Raw genomic sequence first — 17,872 nt, forward strand, 5'->3', positions numbered from 1 at the left:
TTTGCTGTCCACCTGAAACTATTACAACATTGTTAATTGGCTAAACTCCAATATAAAATAAAAAGCTAAAACATTTGAAAAAGATAAAATAAGAAAAAGTCCATTTCTTACCTTTTGGGAAGATAATTATGAGTCATGAGGGGTGCAAAGAAATATTTCTTTACTTAATAAATAAGAATTGCTTCTTGACGTGGTATCTTAAGAAGATGCCCATCAGTCACTCCCTGTGTTGTCCCCTCTCTGCAGAACTGTTGCCTAAAGCAGTAAAAAATGGCCAGAGGATCAGTATCCGATGAAGAAATGATGGAGCTCAGAGAAGCTTTTGCCAAAGTGGGTAAGTGAACCTGATACCTCAAGTCACACAATTCTCTACTTTTTTATTAGCTTCAGGACAGAATCAATGACTGGTAACATAAGCAAAATAGTAGAAAGGGCAGGAATACAGTGGTATTGATTACAGTAGCTAGGGAAATATTTTTAAAAGCTATTTTTCAAGAAAATTACTTCTTTCTCTATCAAAGCATGGCATATGAGCCCTTTTTCATCTGTAGCTTTTCCTGGAAATGGCCACTAAGTCTCAGCTTTTATAGCTTGTCTGTTTTTTTTATTTCCTTTATTTTTATAGTGTTCCTTACTTCCCAGATGACTCAGTGGTAAAGAATCTATCTACCAACGCAAGAGATTCAGGTTCAATCCCTGGGTCAGGAAGATCCCCTGGAGAAGGAAATGGCAACCCACTCCAGTATTCTTGCCTGGAGAATCCCATGGACAGAGGAGCCTGGCAGGCTGTAGAGTCTCTATAGAGTCAGGCATAACTTAGTGAAACAACAACAAACACTTTTTCTTAATCTGTAGCTTCAAGTCTGTGATTTATTTTCCCATCTGTTTCTGTAAGAGTGTCTTCAGCTTGTTGTCAGAATCTCTTTGTTGAAATTTTGACTCTTGGATGTTGGAAATGATGCTAATACCCATTTATAATAGCAACAGGTCTCTTGTGAGATTCTGACTTTGCATGGAGTCAGCTCACAACCCCTGAATGACTCCCTCTCCCGCCCACTGTCCTCCCATCAGGCCTTCTCTCACCTCTCCATGCTGTAACCCAAATTGCCCTGAGCCATCAGCTCCTCGTTTGCTTTACAGATACCGATGGCAATGGGTACATCAGCTGCAATGAACTGAATGACTTGTTCAAGGCTGCCTGCTTGCCTCTGCCTGGCTACAGAGTGAGAGAAATTACAGAAAACCTGATGGCCACAGGTGACCTGGACCAGGATGGGAAGATCAGCTTTGATGAGTTTATCAAGGTGAGTATGATGCAGAAGCCAAGGAGATGCATTTGAAACATGGAAGTTCAATTTGAGAAATACCAGCAAATACAGTCCCATCTTTCTTGCTTCAGCATTGCTTATTCTTTCTTTATGGTTTTCTACATCACAGATTAGGTTTCTAAAGATACATTATGTTTTTGCAGGTTTTTCATGGCCTAAAAAGCACAGAGGTTGCCAAGACCTTTAGAAAAGCTATCAACAAGAAGGAAGGGATTTGTGCGATCGGGGGCACTTCCGAGCAGTCTAGTGTTGGCACTCAACACTCGTACTCAGGTAGGTGTACCAGCGTGGGAGCTGGGAAGCAGAGGTGCAGAGACGTTTGGGATGAAGTGAGGAAAAGGAGAGGGAACCAGGTCGAAAGGACCCACGTCTTTTGTGGTTACAGATTCCAAACTCAGCATTCAAACCTAAAGGGTGCAAAGAAAGACAGAAGTTAACCTAAGTTTATTAACTACTGCTTATCTTCCTGTGTATAAGTGGGCCCACAGTTCTGGCTCTAGATAGGGTCCAATACCAAATAATCTCATCAGCATTTAAAAAGTATATTACAGGGACTTCCCTGGTGGTCCAGTGACTAAGACTCAGCACTCCTAATACAGGGGGCCTGGGTGCAATCCCTGGTCAGGGAACTAGATCCCACCTGCCGCAACTAAGACTCGGTGCAGCCAAATAAGTAAATGAATTAAAAAAAAAAAAACTTTAAAAAGCATATTAAAGGCTGCCAAAACTCCTTTGTAAATCTTTTGAATAAAAAGGCTTCTACCTCCAAAATTCATGATGGTTCTTAATTCTTGCTGAGCAGTCCAAAAAAAAAATTGTGTTTTCATTGATTTGGAGGAAAATTGTTTATTTATTCTGAAGGCTGCCATCCATCAGCCTTCATGGAAACTTCTAATAGCCCAAACAGTACAGTAATCCAATAATTCCAGTAATTCCTGAGGTCTTCAACACACTGTTTGATCTTAAAAGATCAACTTGTGGTTAAGTATCATTCTTAATGGCAAGGACCAACTTCAGCCTTTTATTTTTAAATATAGCAAATTTTACAGGCTTTTGCTTTGTAAATGTGTGTAGGTATCTTCAAGACAATAATATGCTGTGTGAAATCTTCAAGACAATGATATGCTATGCAGTGCTTCCCAAACTGTTGTGACTCAGAATTCTTCTGAGGGACATTCTTGCTTTCGGTAACACACAATTTTGGAAAGACAGTGCTGGGCTGTAAGGCATAACTTTAGGGTTTATTAAAATTTCTAAAGCCAATTTCTGGCAGCTTTACTGATATAAAAGAAATATCATATCACAAGTGATATCATTTCATAACAATTTCATTATACAGTTTTCCCCCACTGTCTGAAAGTACAGCGTTCCTATGAAACCGTCTGTAAACCAAAGTGGTGCAGAGTGAAGAAGCAAGTTACCTTAGGTCATATCTTGCTGATGGATGCACGGAGTACACTGAGATGAGACAGATGCTCACAGACTCAGTTCAGAGCGATGACAGCTTGATGCTGGGATGCTGTGTGTAGTCCCAAGAGAGGAGCTGGGCAGTGGTCCTCTCCTTGCTGGGATACCCGCTGCTTCTGCAAAACAAACACTGAGCACTATTTTTACTTTTCACCTTTTTTCATAAAAGCAAAAACCCCCTGCAGATTTCTTGTGATGAGCAAAAACAGGTACTGATGTAGCTCTTTTGCAAAAACAAGGTGGCATAAAGCGAAGTTTTGAAAAGCAGAGATGCCTGTAATTGTATAAAGAATCTCAGAGACATTGCAAAGATTGCCTGTGATTACCCCACACTGAAAGCAGCAGGGTGAGAGGCAGAACCCTGAGTTTTATGATGTAAGCATTGGACCATATTCATATTTGGATTGTATAGAAATATAAATAAATATTTAATTATTTATATATTTACATATATAAAAATAGATAGTGGCTCAGACAGCAAAGAATCTGCCTGCAATGCAGGAGACCTGGGTTTGATCCCTGGGTTGGGAAGATTCCCTACACAGGGAGTAGGAAATGGCAACCACTCCAGTATTCTTGCCTGGGAAGTTCCATGGACAGAGCAGCCTGGTGGGTATGGAGTTGCAAAGAATCGAACATGACTGGGTGACTTTCACTTCACTTCACTTCATTTTTGCATTTGCTTCTAAGTATATTTGCAAATGTATAAATTTGCTTACTAAATTTGCTTACTGTGTGTATGTTTTATGACTTGGACATAAGAGAGATTCTGTGCCTATTTCCCAAATCATCTGAGATTTTTTATTATCAGTAAATGTGAGATGATAGGATAATGGACCAGATGAACCTCACAATGTCTCTTCTGGGCATGAGAATCTAAGAGCCATGTGTGTGTACGATTTTGCTTGTACCAGATTTTCACTTTGCAAATAAGTCACTTTAATCATTTACTTGCAGAGGAAGAGAAGTATGCCTTCGTCAACTGGATAAACAAAGCCCTGGAAAATGACCCCGATTGTCGGCACGTCATCCCAATGGATCCTAACACCAATGATCTCTTCAGTGCTGTTGGAGATGGCATTGTGCTTTGGTAACAAACACTCCCTTCTTGGCTTCCAAAAGTTTCCCTAGAATTTTCTGGAATACCCACCATCGCTGTGTTGATCCTTTTAGGCTTACTTCCTTTGACGCTTAGCTGGATCTGATGCTTTTCTGGATTTTCATATGCAAGGTCCAGGAGAGCAAACTGATTTCAAAAGCAATTTATGGGACTTCCCTGGTGGTCCCGCAGTTAGAACTTCCGCTGCCAATGCAGGGGGTGCGGGTTCAGTCCCTGTTGAGGGAGCTAAAATCCCACAGGCCTCTCAGCCTAAAAACCAAAATATAAAGTAGAGGCAATACTGTAACAAATCCAATAAAGACTTAAAAATGGTCCACATTTTTTTTTAAGCAACTACTAATGAGAAATATAAAGCTACTCTCACTCGGGTGGAGGAGGGAGGCATAGATCAGAGAGAAACGTGAACATAGGGCCATAGGAACACAAGATCAGTAGCAATTACTTTTGGATTCTGTGCCATTTTTCTGCATCTGAGCACGGTCCATCATGAGCGTGCACAGAATTGAATAGGAAACAGCAGCACGATGATCTGAGCATCCAACACCAGTCCTCAAGCAGAGGGACTGTCGCGTGGCGCACACGTTCTGAGGGCGCCTGGAAGAGGAGGGCTGTATTCTGTCCACGGGAGGCCTCTCAGTGCGGTCCGTCAGTTCAGGACGGTGTCTTTGCAAGAGCCGCTGTGGCTGCTGCTTTGGCAGCCGCTCTGACATCGTGAGACATAGTGTAATTAAGGAGGCTTGAAACGCCTCGTCTCAGGTGGGCTCAGGAATTGAAGGCAGGACTTTAACTGCCCCCCACCATCCTTCCTCTGCTCTGACCAGAGCAATTGCATTTTATCTATTAGAGTTCACTGTGAGATTTCATTTTAATAAAGTTCAACTGTTAAAAAAAAAAAGACCAAAAACCTAGCGCACAGGATCAGGTCCTGACCCTACTGTGTGGACCCTACGCATCGCCTGGCCTTCCCTCAGTCTCCTTCTCGTCCCACCTCCCGAGGCCTGCATGGCTCAAGTCCCCAGTCCAGGACCAGTGAAGGGTTCCGTGAGTGACTGGCTCCATCAGCAGCCATGCTCACTCTTCCCCATACACAGCCTGCTTACATCTTGCAACTCCGGCTTTGCCTTTTATTTTCCTTTTTAAGAATGCCCTTCCCCCCTCTCCTCCTACATGAATCCATTTACTATAAAGGTTTCTGGCCTGTTCCAACTCCTAGTGATCTCTCCCTTAACTGAATTCTTAAAGCGCATATAGTTTGTAGTCCTTTGAGAGCCAATATAGTGTTTTGCTTTGGACTGTTAACGTAACTTTTTAATACCCATATGTTTTGTCTCTGAAATTTGATTATAAACTTTTCTTTTTAATAAATAAATTTTATTTTAAAATAATTAAATAAAATTAAATACGTAAAATAAATTTTATTTATTTATTTGGCTACACTGGACCTTAGTTGCAGAACACAGGATATTCAATCTTAGTTGGGGCATGCAGGGTATTTTTAGTTGAGGCATGCAGTATCTAGTTCCCTGACCAGGGACTGAACCCTGGCCCTCTCCATTGGGAGTGTGAAGTCTTAGCCCCTGAACCACCAGAAGAGTCCCCTAACTATAAGCTTTTCAAAGGCAGGGATATCTTTTTCTTTTCTAAGTCACACTGCTCTCCTACCATCTCTCATAGCTTCTAGTTCACTATTAGTTTCATATTTTTCAAATAATGATTTAGGGGTTTGTTTTGCCTAAATTTCAGTAAAGTGCTTTTTATTTAAATAATGTACACACACACATACACGGCAAAGTTGTAGAAATATATATTTAAAGAACAACCACAAGAAAAGGTAGTTGCTTAAAAATTGTTAGGAAAGATGTCAATGCTGATTTATTTTTTTTAAAGAAAGGAATAGTCACATTCAAGTTTATTATTCTTTGATTTTGTTGTTGTTCCCTTGGATTTTTCCCCCCAACTTCTTTAAATAAGATAGAAGTGGCCAAAGAACTTTTATTTTTAATAACCTCATGGAAGTTAAACCAATGCAAAGTGGATAAAACCAATTTTTCATAATTAATAGTTGCTTATTTTAAATGTCTTGTCAATATATTAGATACTTAAGTGGCAGACATTTCTAAAGTATGGATACTGTAATGATTACAGGAGATAATAAAACATTTCATCATATGGTTAGTTGAAGGTATAGAGTTTGACCAGATATCAAATAGAAATTTAGACATTGTGTACACTCAGATTGTGTATGGATAATCTTTTATATGGTGGGGGCAAGTCTCATGACTGAGAAAGAGAAGAACTCATGGAGAATTTGCTTTGGCTATCCACCCAGAATTTCCTATTTAAAGGAACCAGAATAATTTTTCGGCTTTTTGGTGAATGAATGAAGTAGGATCCTTATTTCTTGCTTTACTGTATTAGGAAGACTTCAAGGAGGATTAACCTTTTCCACAGATAGTTTGACTAGTTAAAATTGTGTAACTGATTTTATATTTGAACACTGAGTAGCGCAGATTATGGTGCTGTCTTATCTGCTTTGGATCGCTAGAATTTGAATTCCATGTCCTTAGGCTCTTTTACTTAGAAGCCTGCTTTCTTTCATTGTTTCTCTTTCAGCAAAATGATCAATCTGTCAGTGCCGGACACCATTGATGAGAGGACAATCAACAAAAAGAAACTCACGCCTTTCACCATTCAGGTACATCTTCCCTGTGTTACCTTAATTAATGTAGCATTGTCCTTAGAAGGCATGGGTCATCACTGCCAAGCTGGGCTTTTTCAGATGCTCAAACATTATTCCTCCAACCCAGGCTCTGGGCTGGTGATCTGTCATGACCAGTGGGCACAAGGGAAAACATTTTTACTTATTTTATTAATATAGTGGGGGTAGGGGGAGTTGGTGAGTGTTAGTTGTTGGGGGTAGACTTTGTTTTGGCCACTTATGAATAAAATTCACACTGGCTCTAGTTTTAACTCAGACTTCCCCTGGCAATTTATCTTTGAGCTGATGCCAGATACATAGCATTTTATCTGAAAAGATTAGCCTTTCTAAGAAGTGGGGGGGTGAACACGGGAAGTGCTCCGGCAGCCTCAACAGTGGTGAAGGCCGCAGCCACCAGTGTGATAAATATAACCTGGTTTTATGCCTTCGATTTGTTGATTAACTGGAACAGTGACTGGTAGTAAGTAAGCTGCGTTTCTGTGCTGTGTTCCAGCATTTTAACATTATTGTAATCTTTTCGCTCGGAAGCCACGTCTCACTTCTTAAATCATGAACAATAAATTATGTCCTGTTTGGATTTAAGCAACCCTGTGTTCTTAAAAAATGGAAGCCGTGATCAAAGCAAGAACTATGATTAAATGTATATGAAGGCACTTAAAGTCATATTTAATCTTGCTGTTAAATTTTAGTCTTTGCCATAACTGGACCCCGTATTTTTTAATTGTCATCTGAGCTCTGTGTGTGTGTGTGCTCAGTCCCTCAGTTGTGCCCGAATCTTTGTAACCCCATGGACTGTAGCCCACCAGGCTCCTCTGTCCTTGGATTCTCCAGGCAAGAATACTGGAGTAGGTTGCCATTTCCTACTCCAGGAGATCTTCTCGATCCAGGGACCGGACCCACATCTCCTACGTCTCCTGCATTGGCAGGCAGATTATTTACCATAGAGCCACCTGGGAAGCCCTTTCTTCTGATAGTTCTCTTCCAAATTCCCTGGTGGCCTGTGTTTTGTTTTGTTTTTAATTTATCATGAAAACAAGTTCTATAGATATTTGACTCTGGTAAGTCCCGCTTCGCAGACCCAGAATAATAGTACAGTTGACCCTTGAACAACAGGAGAGTTGGGATGTCAACCCTCTGCTCCATCTGAAATCTGAATATGATTTACAGTCTGTGCTTCCTGTTCTTGGTTCTTCCATAACCATGGTTCTTTTCTGTGGATTCGACCAGCCATGGATCATGTAGTACTATAGTATTCACTATATTTATACATAGTGGGTCCATACTCTTATGTGGGTCTGAGGAGCTCAAACCCATGGCTTTCAAGGTCAGCTATATGAAAACCCTGGATTGAAAACTTCACTGACCCTATCCCAACTGTATATGTGTCACCTTACATAGATTGTTATTAGTTTATAAGAACATATAATCTGTATATATTTGGATAGGCATATGTGTGTTTGTATATATGTTGTGTGAACTCTAGGACCCCAGATATTATGGATACTCAATAAATTATCCTAGGAAAAACCAGCATGTCTTTTCCAGGAAGTTGATTTGTATCTTTTTCATTCCTTCAGTATCCAGTCTGCAAGTCAAAAAGCTGTTTGGGCGTTCTCTTTTATGACCTTGATTTACATCAACAGCTGGGTTATTGACAATAACCAGTGACAAGATAGTGACTGTCCTCAAAGGTGCCCCTTTACTGCTGGCTGGTGGAGATGCTGAGTGTGGAGGCTCCATCACAGAGCAGTGTGAAAAAATAAGACTCGTTAGTTTCATCCTGACCAGGGTGAGCTGCCTGATCCTAGTATCTAGGTTGCTAGATTTTCTCTTTCAGATATTCCTGCTTTTTTCCACCATTTAAGCCTGGTGAAGACAATGCCTCTAGACCTATGAACTTCCCAGAAGCAAAACACTGTTGCTTTGCCAATCAGTAATCATCATTTGGCATCTGCAAAGTCAAAAACAAAACTTGCATTATTTTTTCTCCTTCAGGAAAATTTGAACCTGGCTCTGAACTCTGCCTCAGCCATTGGGTGCCACGTGGTTAATATTGGCGCTGAGGACTTAAAGGAGGGGAAGCCTTACCTGGTCCTGGGACTCTTGTGGCAGGTCATCAAGATTGGGTTATTTGCCGACATTGAGCTCAGCAGAAACGAAGGTATGAGAAAAGCCTCAACTGTGAATAATGGCCTGAGTTTTTGTTAATGCCGATGTTGAAGGCTGTACGAGGAAGATGTCGTGAGTTGTCAAGCACAGCATCTTCAGTTTTTGAAACTACGGTTATAGCCAGTCCATTTTACTATAACACATTCTGTCCATACTGCCCAGACTTTTTAAAACAACAGAGCAAATGCCTTTTAAAGACCACAGGCTAATAAGGAGGCTTGTTTAGAACCTGTAGCTCTGTCTAGCTGTCTGGGACTTCAACCTCAAGAGCTTTTCTGAGTTCACTTTGCCTTTAGATGCTTTGTAACAAATTAGGCTATTTTAAACTTGGATTTTACAAAGCGATTTGCGTTCATGTACTGCAGTGATAGTACCATATTAGGAGAAATGCAATCTCTTTTTACCAAGATTACAGGAAATTGTATTTAGCGTTTCAGAGTTCTCAACCAAATATTGTAGCTGTCAGTCTTCCTCCATCTGCTGTCAGCATACTAAGTGTTTCAACAATTCAGCCTGTCCCTTGGACAGTAGTAGTAGACCTTGACAAATATCAATACTAAACACTGTTACCTTTCATTTTTCCTGTATAGATCCTATTGATATGAAATCTGTAGCCAGATTCTGGCCTTTAGTTATGTATACATTTTATTAACATGTCCAACTCAAAATACCCAGTGAAGACTTCTGGGGTACCATTTGAAAACCAGTGTATTATACTAAACAGAATATAAAGAATAAAAAAGCAAATAGGGAAACTTAGAACACATTAGAAAGAATATTGATTTGCAAATAATGACCTCAGCTAAATTTAGACCTTCTCACTGAGCAGAAGTGATTTAATTCATCCGGGAAACACAGAGCAGAGTTAATTGCACTTTTTTGCCTTGCTGTCATTATGCAGGTAAGCATTTGAAATATAAAACACCTATGAAAATAAACAAGAGGACATTGTCGTTATCACAAAATTGATCTCTTAAAAGTAAAGATGTCCTATCATGAAATGTGTTCTAACAGACCCAGCAGAGTACTCCGAGTCGATAGGCTTGGTTATTCCCACAGCTCTGCCTCTGTATTCTTAGGCATAGTGCTGACATTCTTTGGTGTCATGCCTTCTCCACCCATAGAGGCATCCCTGGTGGCTCAGATGGTAAAGAATCTGTCTGCAATTCTGCAGGAGACCCAGGTTCGATCCATGGGTCAGGAAGATCCTCTGGAGAAGGGAATGACTACCCACTCCAGTATTCTTGCCTGGAGTATTCCATGGCCAGTCCAGATGTCGCAAAGAGTCAGACATGACTGAGCAATTCACAGTTTCACTTTCTTCTCCACCCCCAAAATGGGGATAATAAATAGGCTCTCTTTTTAGGGAATAACACTAAGATGTTTATTCCATGGGCAAGGCTATATATACCTTTATCCCAGAGAGATAGCTTGGTACCTTTGCCTTCCCAGCAGGGCTCAGTTTATGCTGTCACTAATCCCCCACCCCCAATCCCCTGCATTTATTTCAGTTGTCACTGATCCCCCCCCACAAGTATCCCCTGCATTCATTTTTCTTCGGTCCTTGTTTTTTCAGCTCTGGCTGCTCTTCTGAGAGAAGGGGAGAGCCTGGAAGACCTGATGAAACTCTCTCCTGAGGAGCTCCTGCTGAGATGGGCTAACTACCACCTGGAAAATGCAGGCTGCAACAAAATCAACAACTTCAGCAGCGACATCAAGGTAGGAGTACTGGAGTTGGAACTTGACTAAAGCCACAGCAGTAGAGGGAATACGGGCGTTAATGGAGACAGATAAAGATACGTTCTTCGTCTCTTCAGAAGTTCTGGGGCTGGTTGGAGTGGCCGGTGCTGCTTTGGAGCCTATGCCGTTCTCAGGTCTGTGTGGAGCCCCAGCTCTGGGCCACATACAGATCTGTCCGAGGCCCTGGTAACTGCATGGCACCAAACGTGATGGGTGTTCCCTAGAGTTTCAACATCCCGATACAGAGGGATGAGGGTGAAATAGACAAAGGGCAAGAGAGAAGACTGATTTTCAGGTGAAGAGAGTCTCCATAGGAGTCTAATGTCTTTCTGATTTTGTCAATGGGAGCATCAGATGGGGATTCCTTTCCAAAGAAAATCAAACCAGGATTACTCTTCTGATCACACTAATCATAGCAAAGACTGCACACCAGGTACTGTTCTAGCTGCCTTATGTATGTATGACTCCTCTAATCCTCACGACACGTCTTTGAGATAAGGGTTATTCTTTGCTCATTTTGCAGGTAAGGAAACCAAGGTAAAGAGAATATAAGGAACTTGTTCAAGTTCACAGAGCTGGAGAATGGGGCCCGGGCTCCAGTTGAGCAGTTGATCTCCATGGTCCTTGACCAGCATACACAGTACTCCTCTAAAGACAATTTGTAAACTTCTTGAAAGCTTTGCATTTGTAGAAACCAGAGTGATACAGTAAAGATAATGATTCTGGAAATGATCTGAAATGAGAATTAACCCCAGAAAATGTAAAAGACACAATTAGTCCTACAACAGGGATCCAAAGGTTGAAAAGCTAAGGAAACACACCTTGTGGTTTGCAAGTTTGTGAAAAGTTCCATGTCAGGGTGAAAGGACCAGCTTGTTGGCATTGATGACAGATATATCCACATAGAAAGAGCTTAAGGAGCAGGAAGGAATGTCAGTCCCCAGTCGGAAATGGTATGAGATGCTGGTGTGCAACATGAGGAAAATAATTCAGTCTTCCACTTTCTCAAAAGTTAAAAAAAGACATTTTCTCCAAAGAGGAAGAGTCAGAGGAAAGGTCACATGACTCACCAAGAGTCAACTCCAGCTTTTAATTCTTGAGTGACAGCTTCCCTCTTTCTCTGGTGTTTAGAATTCAAGGTCTGCCAGGCACGGTACCCGTTAGAGCAAAGCTTCCAGATGGAAAGGCCCCCATTCCTTAGGACATCAGCTAATGATGCCGTTTGTTTTTTCTAACTACACAGTTTCATTGGTTATTCACATTCTTCTGGCACAAGCAGCCAGCCTAGAATTTAACAGGAGTTGGACAGCATTATCTCCCTCTGCCCTCAACAGTTAGACTTGGCCATTATTTCAGCCACACTTTTCAGACAAAATTAGGATGCTTAGTCTGAGCCATAAATGTACCTGATTTCCTGTGACTGAAAGGCTGTGTTCTTTAGAATGTGAGATAGGAGCTGGGAGGCTGAGGACAGGTACAGGGGTTGTTCCTGTTCTCCTGGAGCAGCTGCATCACCACCGAGGTCAGTGCTGAGTCAACATCTGGCAACTTTAGGGGATGCCTTTAAATCACACCAAGGCAGCAAAGGAGGGGAAAACGCCCAAGACAGAGTGAGTGAAACGGGTTTCTTAGGGTCCCGTGAAATGAGATGACTCTCAGCAAAGCTAAACAGATGTGACATGTGACATGCAGATTTTATTCATGCCTAACATCTGCATGGAGGGCTTCCCTGGTGGCTCAGATGGCAAAGAACCCGCCTGCCAATGCAGGAGACCTGGGTTCGATCCTTGGGTTGGGAAGATCCCCTGGAGAAGGAAATGGTGACCCACTCCAATATTCTTGCCTGGAGAATCCCAAGGACAGAGGAGCCTGGTGGGCTACAGTCCATGGGGATGCAAGGGTAGGACACGACTTAGGGACTAAACAGCAAAACAGCTGCATGGAACTTTCACTGACTTTGAAAGAGCTATAGCAGAAAGTAAGAGAAGGGTAGGGTAGAAGGAAGAGATGCAAATCTGGTTCCCGGATGCAGCATCTGCGCCTGGCACTGTCCCTTCTCATCTTTCTCAGGTCACAAGGGTGGGCGTACCTCTGGTTTCCTCAGGCTCTACCCAGTTTTAAAAAACAGAGAAACAGATGTCTTTCAGCGATTTAAATAAAAAATTACCTGAAAATTTGTATGCTTTCATTGAATGAGAAACTTTGACTGTGATTCAGAAAATTTCTTGTCAATAAACCTATTTCCAGAATCTAAGAAAACATGAGAATTCAATATCTATATCCTCTCTGAGATAACTAAATTTAATCACTTTTTCTAGCTTCTTGATCAATATTAAGTGCACTTAATATTTCTCCTTTGGCATTAAGATTGCTTGTGAATGCTTCAATCTTTTGTCTTTGAAATCTTTTTCTTTTGCTGATTGTCCATTTAAATGTATTTTTAAACTCTGCTTTAAACTTCTGCTTCCTTTTTCTGTCACTTTTTTTTAAAATTATACCTTAGCTGACTGACTTCTACAGCAATATAAAGGTATATATATTTTCCTGTATACAATTTAATACATGTAAATAAATTATTTTCTCTCCTGAGGGCAGCAGAATAGTATTTGCTGCTTTGGGTTGCCTTTTATATCTGTCCTGTATTTTTAACTGTTATACTTCTTTTAAAAAGAAAGGCAAATAAATATAATATGTAAGGGACAAGTGGAAAATTAAAATTAGTGACTGTTCCCAGCTTTGTTAATTAAGTTGCATTCTTGAATGATAGTTGGATAAGAAATGAAATATGTTTGCTTTGGGGAAATTATTGTTGTGCTAAGTGTGTAATTAGCTATGCCATCTTGAAATTGTAATTTCCTCATTTCTCACAGGACTCGAAAGCTTATTACCACCTGCTTGAACAGGTGGCTCCAAAAGGAGATGAAGAAGGTATTCCTGCTGTTGTTATTGACATGTCAGGACTGAGGGTAAGTCCACACCCCAAGTCGTGTTTCAATGCTGTTATTCCTCTGCATTGGCGATTCCATTGCCCTGTGTGATGCTGGCTCCAGAGGTCCCTGAGTAGACATCTCTGCTTAGAGCCCTGTTAAATTTTTAAAAACTGTTAACAGTTTTGGGTAGTAATTGTGGAAAGTTGAATCTGGAAATAAACATTAAGCAAAGAGAGGAGTGGAGTCCATGCATTGCAACAAAAGATCTGGAATTACACAGTGTAGTTCCTACATACCACAACCAGGACCTAACTCAGCCAAGAAATAAATAAATATTTTTTAAAAAAGAAATTTGAAAGAAAAAAACTCATTCCTGAATGAGAAGTAGAACATCTAAAATATATAATCTATAGTATTAACTAGTACAACATCATATTAAGAGATAATTCCAGTTTTAGTAAGTTCTAGTTGTCTGAAAATTAGTGCTTTATAGACTTTTAACAGCATTAAGAGGCAGTGAATTGTATTTCAATGAAACTTAAGTCTTCTATTAACAGTTTACTTGACTAAATTCTCTAGTCCTATTTGAATAGACTTTTACTATGTTAAGGAGTGATGTTCAATCTGAAGTCTGCAAAGCCAAATTGGTATTGTATATTTACCAGTGACACTATGTATGTTAAATTTTATCTTGTCAGAGTTGCAGGTACACCAGCTGAATGTGGGTAAAGAAGTTAAACTAATCAGAAGCTCTTGTTTACAGATGTAAATATTTTTAATGAACTAAAAATAAGTGTAATTTATTATTTAATAAATGAACTTTTTGTGAAGTCTGTGCAAGAAGATTGCCTGGAGAAGGGAACGGCTACCCACTCCAGTATTCTTGCCTGGAGAATCCCATGGACAGAGAAGCCTGGTGGGCTACAGCACATGGGGTTTCAAAGAGTCGGACACGACTGAGCGACGAATACTACTGCTGCTGCTGCTATGCCAGAAGATAATAAAAAGAAAGCCTAATGGTTGAAAATAATTAAGATCAACTTAAATGATAGAATTGTAGAATCTATTGCATCTCTTTAAAAACGAGACAACCAACCATTCATCTGAAATGGTCCTGCTCTGTATAAAGATAGGAGGACTCGATTAATTAAGTCGATATTCCTCTTACTTGAAACTCTGATTTGTTTGTGTATGTGTGTTAGTCACTCAGTCATGTCTGAATCTTTGTGACCCCATGAACTGTAGCCCACCAGGCTCCTCTGTCCATGGGAGGATACTGGAGTGGGTAGCTAGTCCCTTCTCCAGGGGATCTTCCTCACCCAGGGATAGAACCTGGGTCTCCCACATTGCAGGCAGATTCTTTACTGTCTGAGCCACCAGGGGAGCCCCCTTCTGATTTGGGTCCAGGCAAATTGTTGTTACTAGTTGTCTACCTGAGGTCGAACACTGAGGGTTTCGGTAAGATGCCCCTCATTTTCATGTTACCGGTGTCTGCTTTGTGCCCGGAGAAGCTCTGACCCAGCCTTGAGATGGATGTCCTTTTCCATCGCAGGAGAAGGACGACATCCAGAGGGCAGAATGCATGTTGCAGCAGGCGGAGAGGCTGGGCTGCCGCCAGTTTGTCACGGCCACAGATGTTGTCCGAGGGAACCCCAAGCTGAACTTGGCTTTTATTGCCAACCTCTTTAACAAATACCCTGCCCTGCATAAGCCTGAGAACCAGGACATCGACTGGGGGGCTCTTGAAGGTAACTGGAAACCAGCTGCATAAATGTTCTGAGAAGCAGTCCCAGTTCTAATTCAAGAGTAATTCAGAATCACCTCCTAAGCAAACATAAGCCCCTCACGTGGGAGATTTGCAAACAGGTCATCAATTCTCTGGTACCTAACAAAGAGAATAAATAGATTAATCAAGTCAATTACAACCAAGGAGGAATAATCAACTACCATTCTATTGCATCCATTATACATGGGCTTCATCCATTATCAGAATTAAATGTTTTAGGGAAGACAGTGCATTTAATTATTGGATGAAATAAATCCTGAGTTCCAGAAGCCTAATTTATGTACTTAATGGACTGAGTGTTAATTCCTAGAGGCAAGAAATTGCAACCACTTGTCATCTAAAAATGATATTTAACTTATGCTAAGAGGTCCTTACTGAGGTTTTTGTTTTATCTCTGATTTGGGTAATGGGGGTCATGGAATAATATTTTGAGGCAAAATCCATGACAGTTATATTTAGGGAGTTAATGCCCTAAACGTAGACAAAAGTCACACAGATTTTAGTCAGGTTCTAATAGGTGAAGTTGCCAGAGATGGTTTTCTCTTTTTTTCCCATTGTGAATGAGTCCCATTATTGAGATAGAAAAATCCATACAAAAATAATAATAAGCAAATATCTCCAAAGAAAGGAAGTCTACATTTTAAAGAACTGGTTAACCCTTTTCTACAGTGCTTTACTCCAGCTGGAAATAAAAAGTCATTCCATGTTCCAACACTATGCATTTGTATGATTTTGATGTATGGTGGTCAGGGGTCCATGCATTCTGTTGACTACCAAGTTTGTATGTCAAGCCCTCTCATCACCCATTTCTAGCTGCTTCTAGATCATCTACATTTGGGTCCATCACTGTTGCTTGAAATTCAGCGTATTGATCAGGATTGATCAATATGAAAAGCAGAACTGATCATTCCCCCTCCCTCGCATTGCCTTTGTATCCACCCGCTAAGCTCCCATCCCATCCACTCTCCTTTAGAAATTCTCCATTTCCATGAGTCATATCACATTTTTCTCTCTTCAGTCACCAAAACCCTGTGTTCCACTTTGATATCTTCCTCTCCTTCACCCCTAAATCTCTTGAATCAGCAAATACTAATAATTCTTCCCACGGAATGACTTTTAGATTGTTGTTTTTCCTTTCTGCTCTTCCAGACTCTTACTCAGTCATACACCAACTGGTTCAATAGGTCTTTGGGGCCTAGCCCTCCATCCATCAAGCACTTGAATGCGCCCATGTGCTGGTGTCAAACACCCTCCCCTCTGTGTATTTAATTTAAATGCATATTGCCTTTCAGCAATTCTGCACACTGCTGCCAAACACGTCATAGTACTGCTTTCATTATAATTCTGCCTTGCTCAAGAATTTATTATACTAATTGAAAAAGAACCCCTAATGACTGTCATTGTCTAATATATCAACCAAAATCTGCTACCTGGCATCCAAAGATCCCCAACTCTGGCTCCAGCCACCAGACAGCCTTACCGGTGTGGACTGGACTACACAGATACCTGAAGTCAGCTTCTAACAGTCTCAATGCAGACCTTGTCTGTAGTTCCCTTTGTGTTCATATTTACATAATCTCCTACCCCGCCCTCCTTTCCTGTCCCCCCAGATCCTCTCCTATTTCCTCTTTACCATCCAGATTTTACTAGCCCTCTAAGGTAAAGCTCAAATTGCACTCCCTCCAAATGTAGCCTGTACAGTTCTCTCCTTTACCTCAACTCAAATATAAATATCCACCTCATATGGTAGCCCTCTAGTTTGCATGATCCCTCTTTGATTCTTAAAACACATATTCTTCCAGAAAGAATGTAAGCCTTTGAAGGGCAACCCTGAACACTTTCCCTGCATGGACTTTTGTACGCTGTTAATACTAATAGATGCTGTTCTCATTGAATTGAAATGGAAAAACAATGCAGAATAGCAACCCTCATTCAAATCCATTAGGGTTTTTATTTTTTTATTGTACTTTCAGTATTTGTGACAGCTGCTTTAGTTAAACTTTGATCATAAAAAAGCGTATTTCCTTGGTGCCTGAAAGATAACCAGTCTCCAATCATTTAGGTGAGACGAGAGAAGAGCGGACTTTTAGGAACTGGATGAACTCCCTGGGTGTAAACCCGCGAGTGAATCATTTGTACAGGTAAGAATATTGAGGGCCTCTTCCTGAATATAAGGTGCCAAGACCTGTGAAGGTGCCCAAGATTTCAAATGTCACTCTGGTGTGCAGTTCTCTTCAAAAAATGTGCGCACCTCAGTGAGAAGGGGGGAACTGATCAGCAGGTATCGAAAAACTCACTTCCATACACCAACCTTGCTATGTATTTAGTTCAGTAAGTCCCTGACATACAAATGAGTTCTGTTCAGAGAGGGTGTTCGTAAGTCCATTTTGTTCAAAAGTCCAACAAAGTTAACCTTTTCAGTTCAGTTCAGTCGCTCAGTCGTGTTCGACTCTTTGCAACCCCATGAATCGCAGCACGCCAGGCCTCCCTGTCCATTTACCCAAACTCATGTCCATCAAGTCGGTGATGCCATCCAGCCATCTCATCCTCTGTCATCCCCTTCTCCTCCTGCCCCCAATCCCTCCCAGCATCAGGGTCTTTTCCAATGAGTCA

General features: G+C 41.0%; 1 protein-coding gene across 3 annotated transcripts in view; it reads left to right on the forward strand.

Annotated features, from left to right (window-relative positions):
- The window catches only part of LCP1 (lymphocyte cytosolic protein 1), a 104,808-nt gene that overhangs the window by 68,659 nt on the left and 18,277 nt on the right, over nucleotides 1-17,872 (forward strand). For all 3 annotated transcript variants that reach the window (XM_055426073.2, XM_055426072.2, XM_055426074.2), the window contains exons 2-11: nucleotides 247-334; nucleotides 1,141-1,304; nucleotides 1,472-1,601; nucleotides 3,753-3,885; nucleotides 6,529-6,610; nucleotides 8,630-8,795; nucleotides 10,380-10,522; nucleotides 13,414-13,509; nucleotides 15,026-15,221; nucleotides 17,322-17,400. In XM_055426073.2, coding sequence (XP_055282048.1) covers nucleotides 271-334; nucleotides 1,141-1,304; nucleotides 1,472-1,601; nucleotides 3,753-3,885; nucleotides 6,529-6,610; nucleotides 8,630-8,795; nucleotides 10,380-10,522; nucleotides 13,414-13,509; nucleotides 15,026-15,221; nucleotides 17,322-17,400 — 1,253 coding nt within the window. In that variant the 5' untranslated portion in view covers nucleotides 247-270. The remainder of the gene's footprint in view (nucleotides 1-246; nucleotides 335-1,140; nucleotides 1,305-1,471; nucleotides 1,602-3,752; nucleotides 3,886-6,528; nucleotides 6,611-8,629; nucleotides 8,796-10,379; nucleotides 10,523-13,413; nucleotides 13,510-15,025; nucleotides 15,222-17,321; nucleotides 17,401-17,872) is intronic.

This window comes from Moschus berezovskii, chromosome 13 (genome assembly GCF_049115385.1).
Source record: "Moschus berezovskii isolate FMDL1 chromosome 13, NW_MosBer_1.0, whole genome shotgun sequence".
NCBI lineage: Eukaryota > Metazoa > Chordata > Mammalia > Artiodactyla > Moschidae > Moschus > Moschus berezovskii.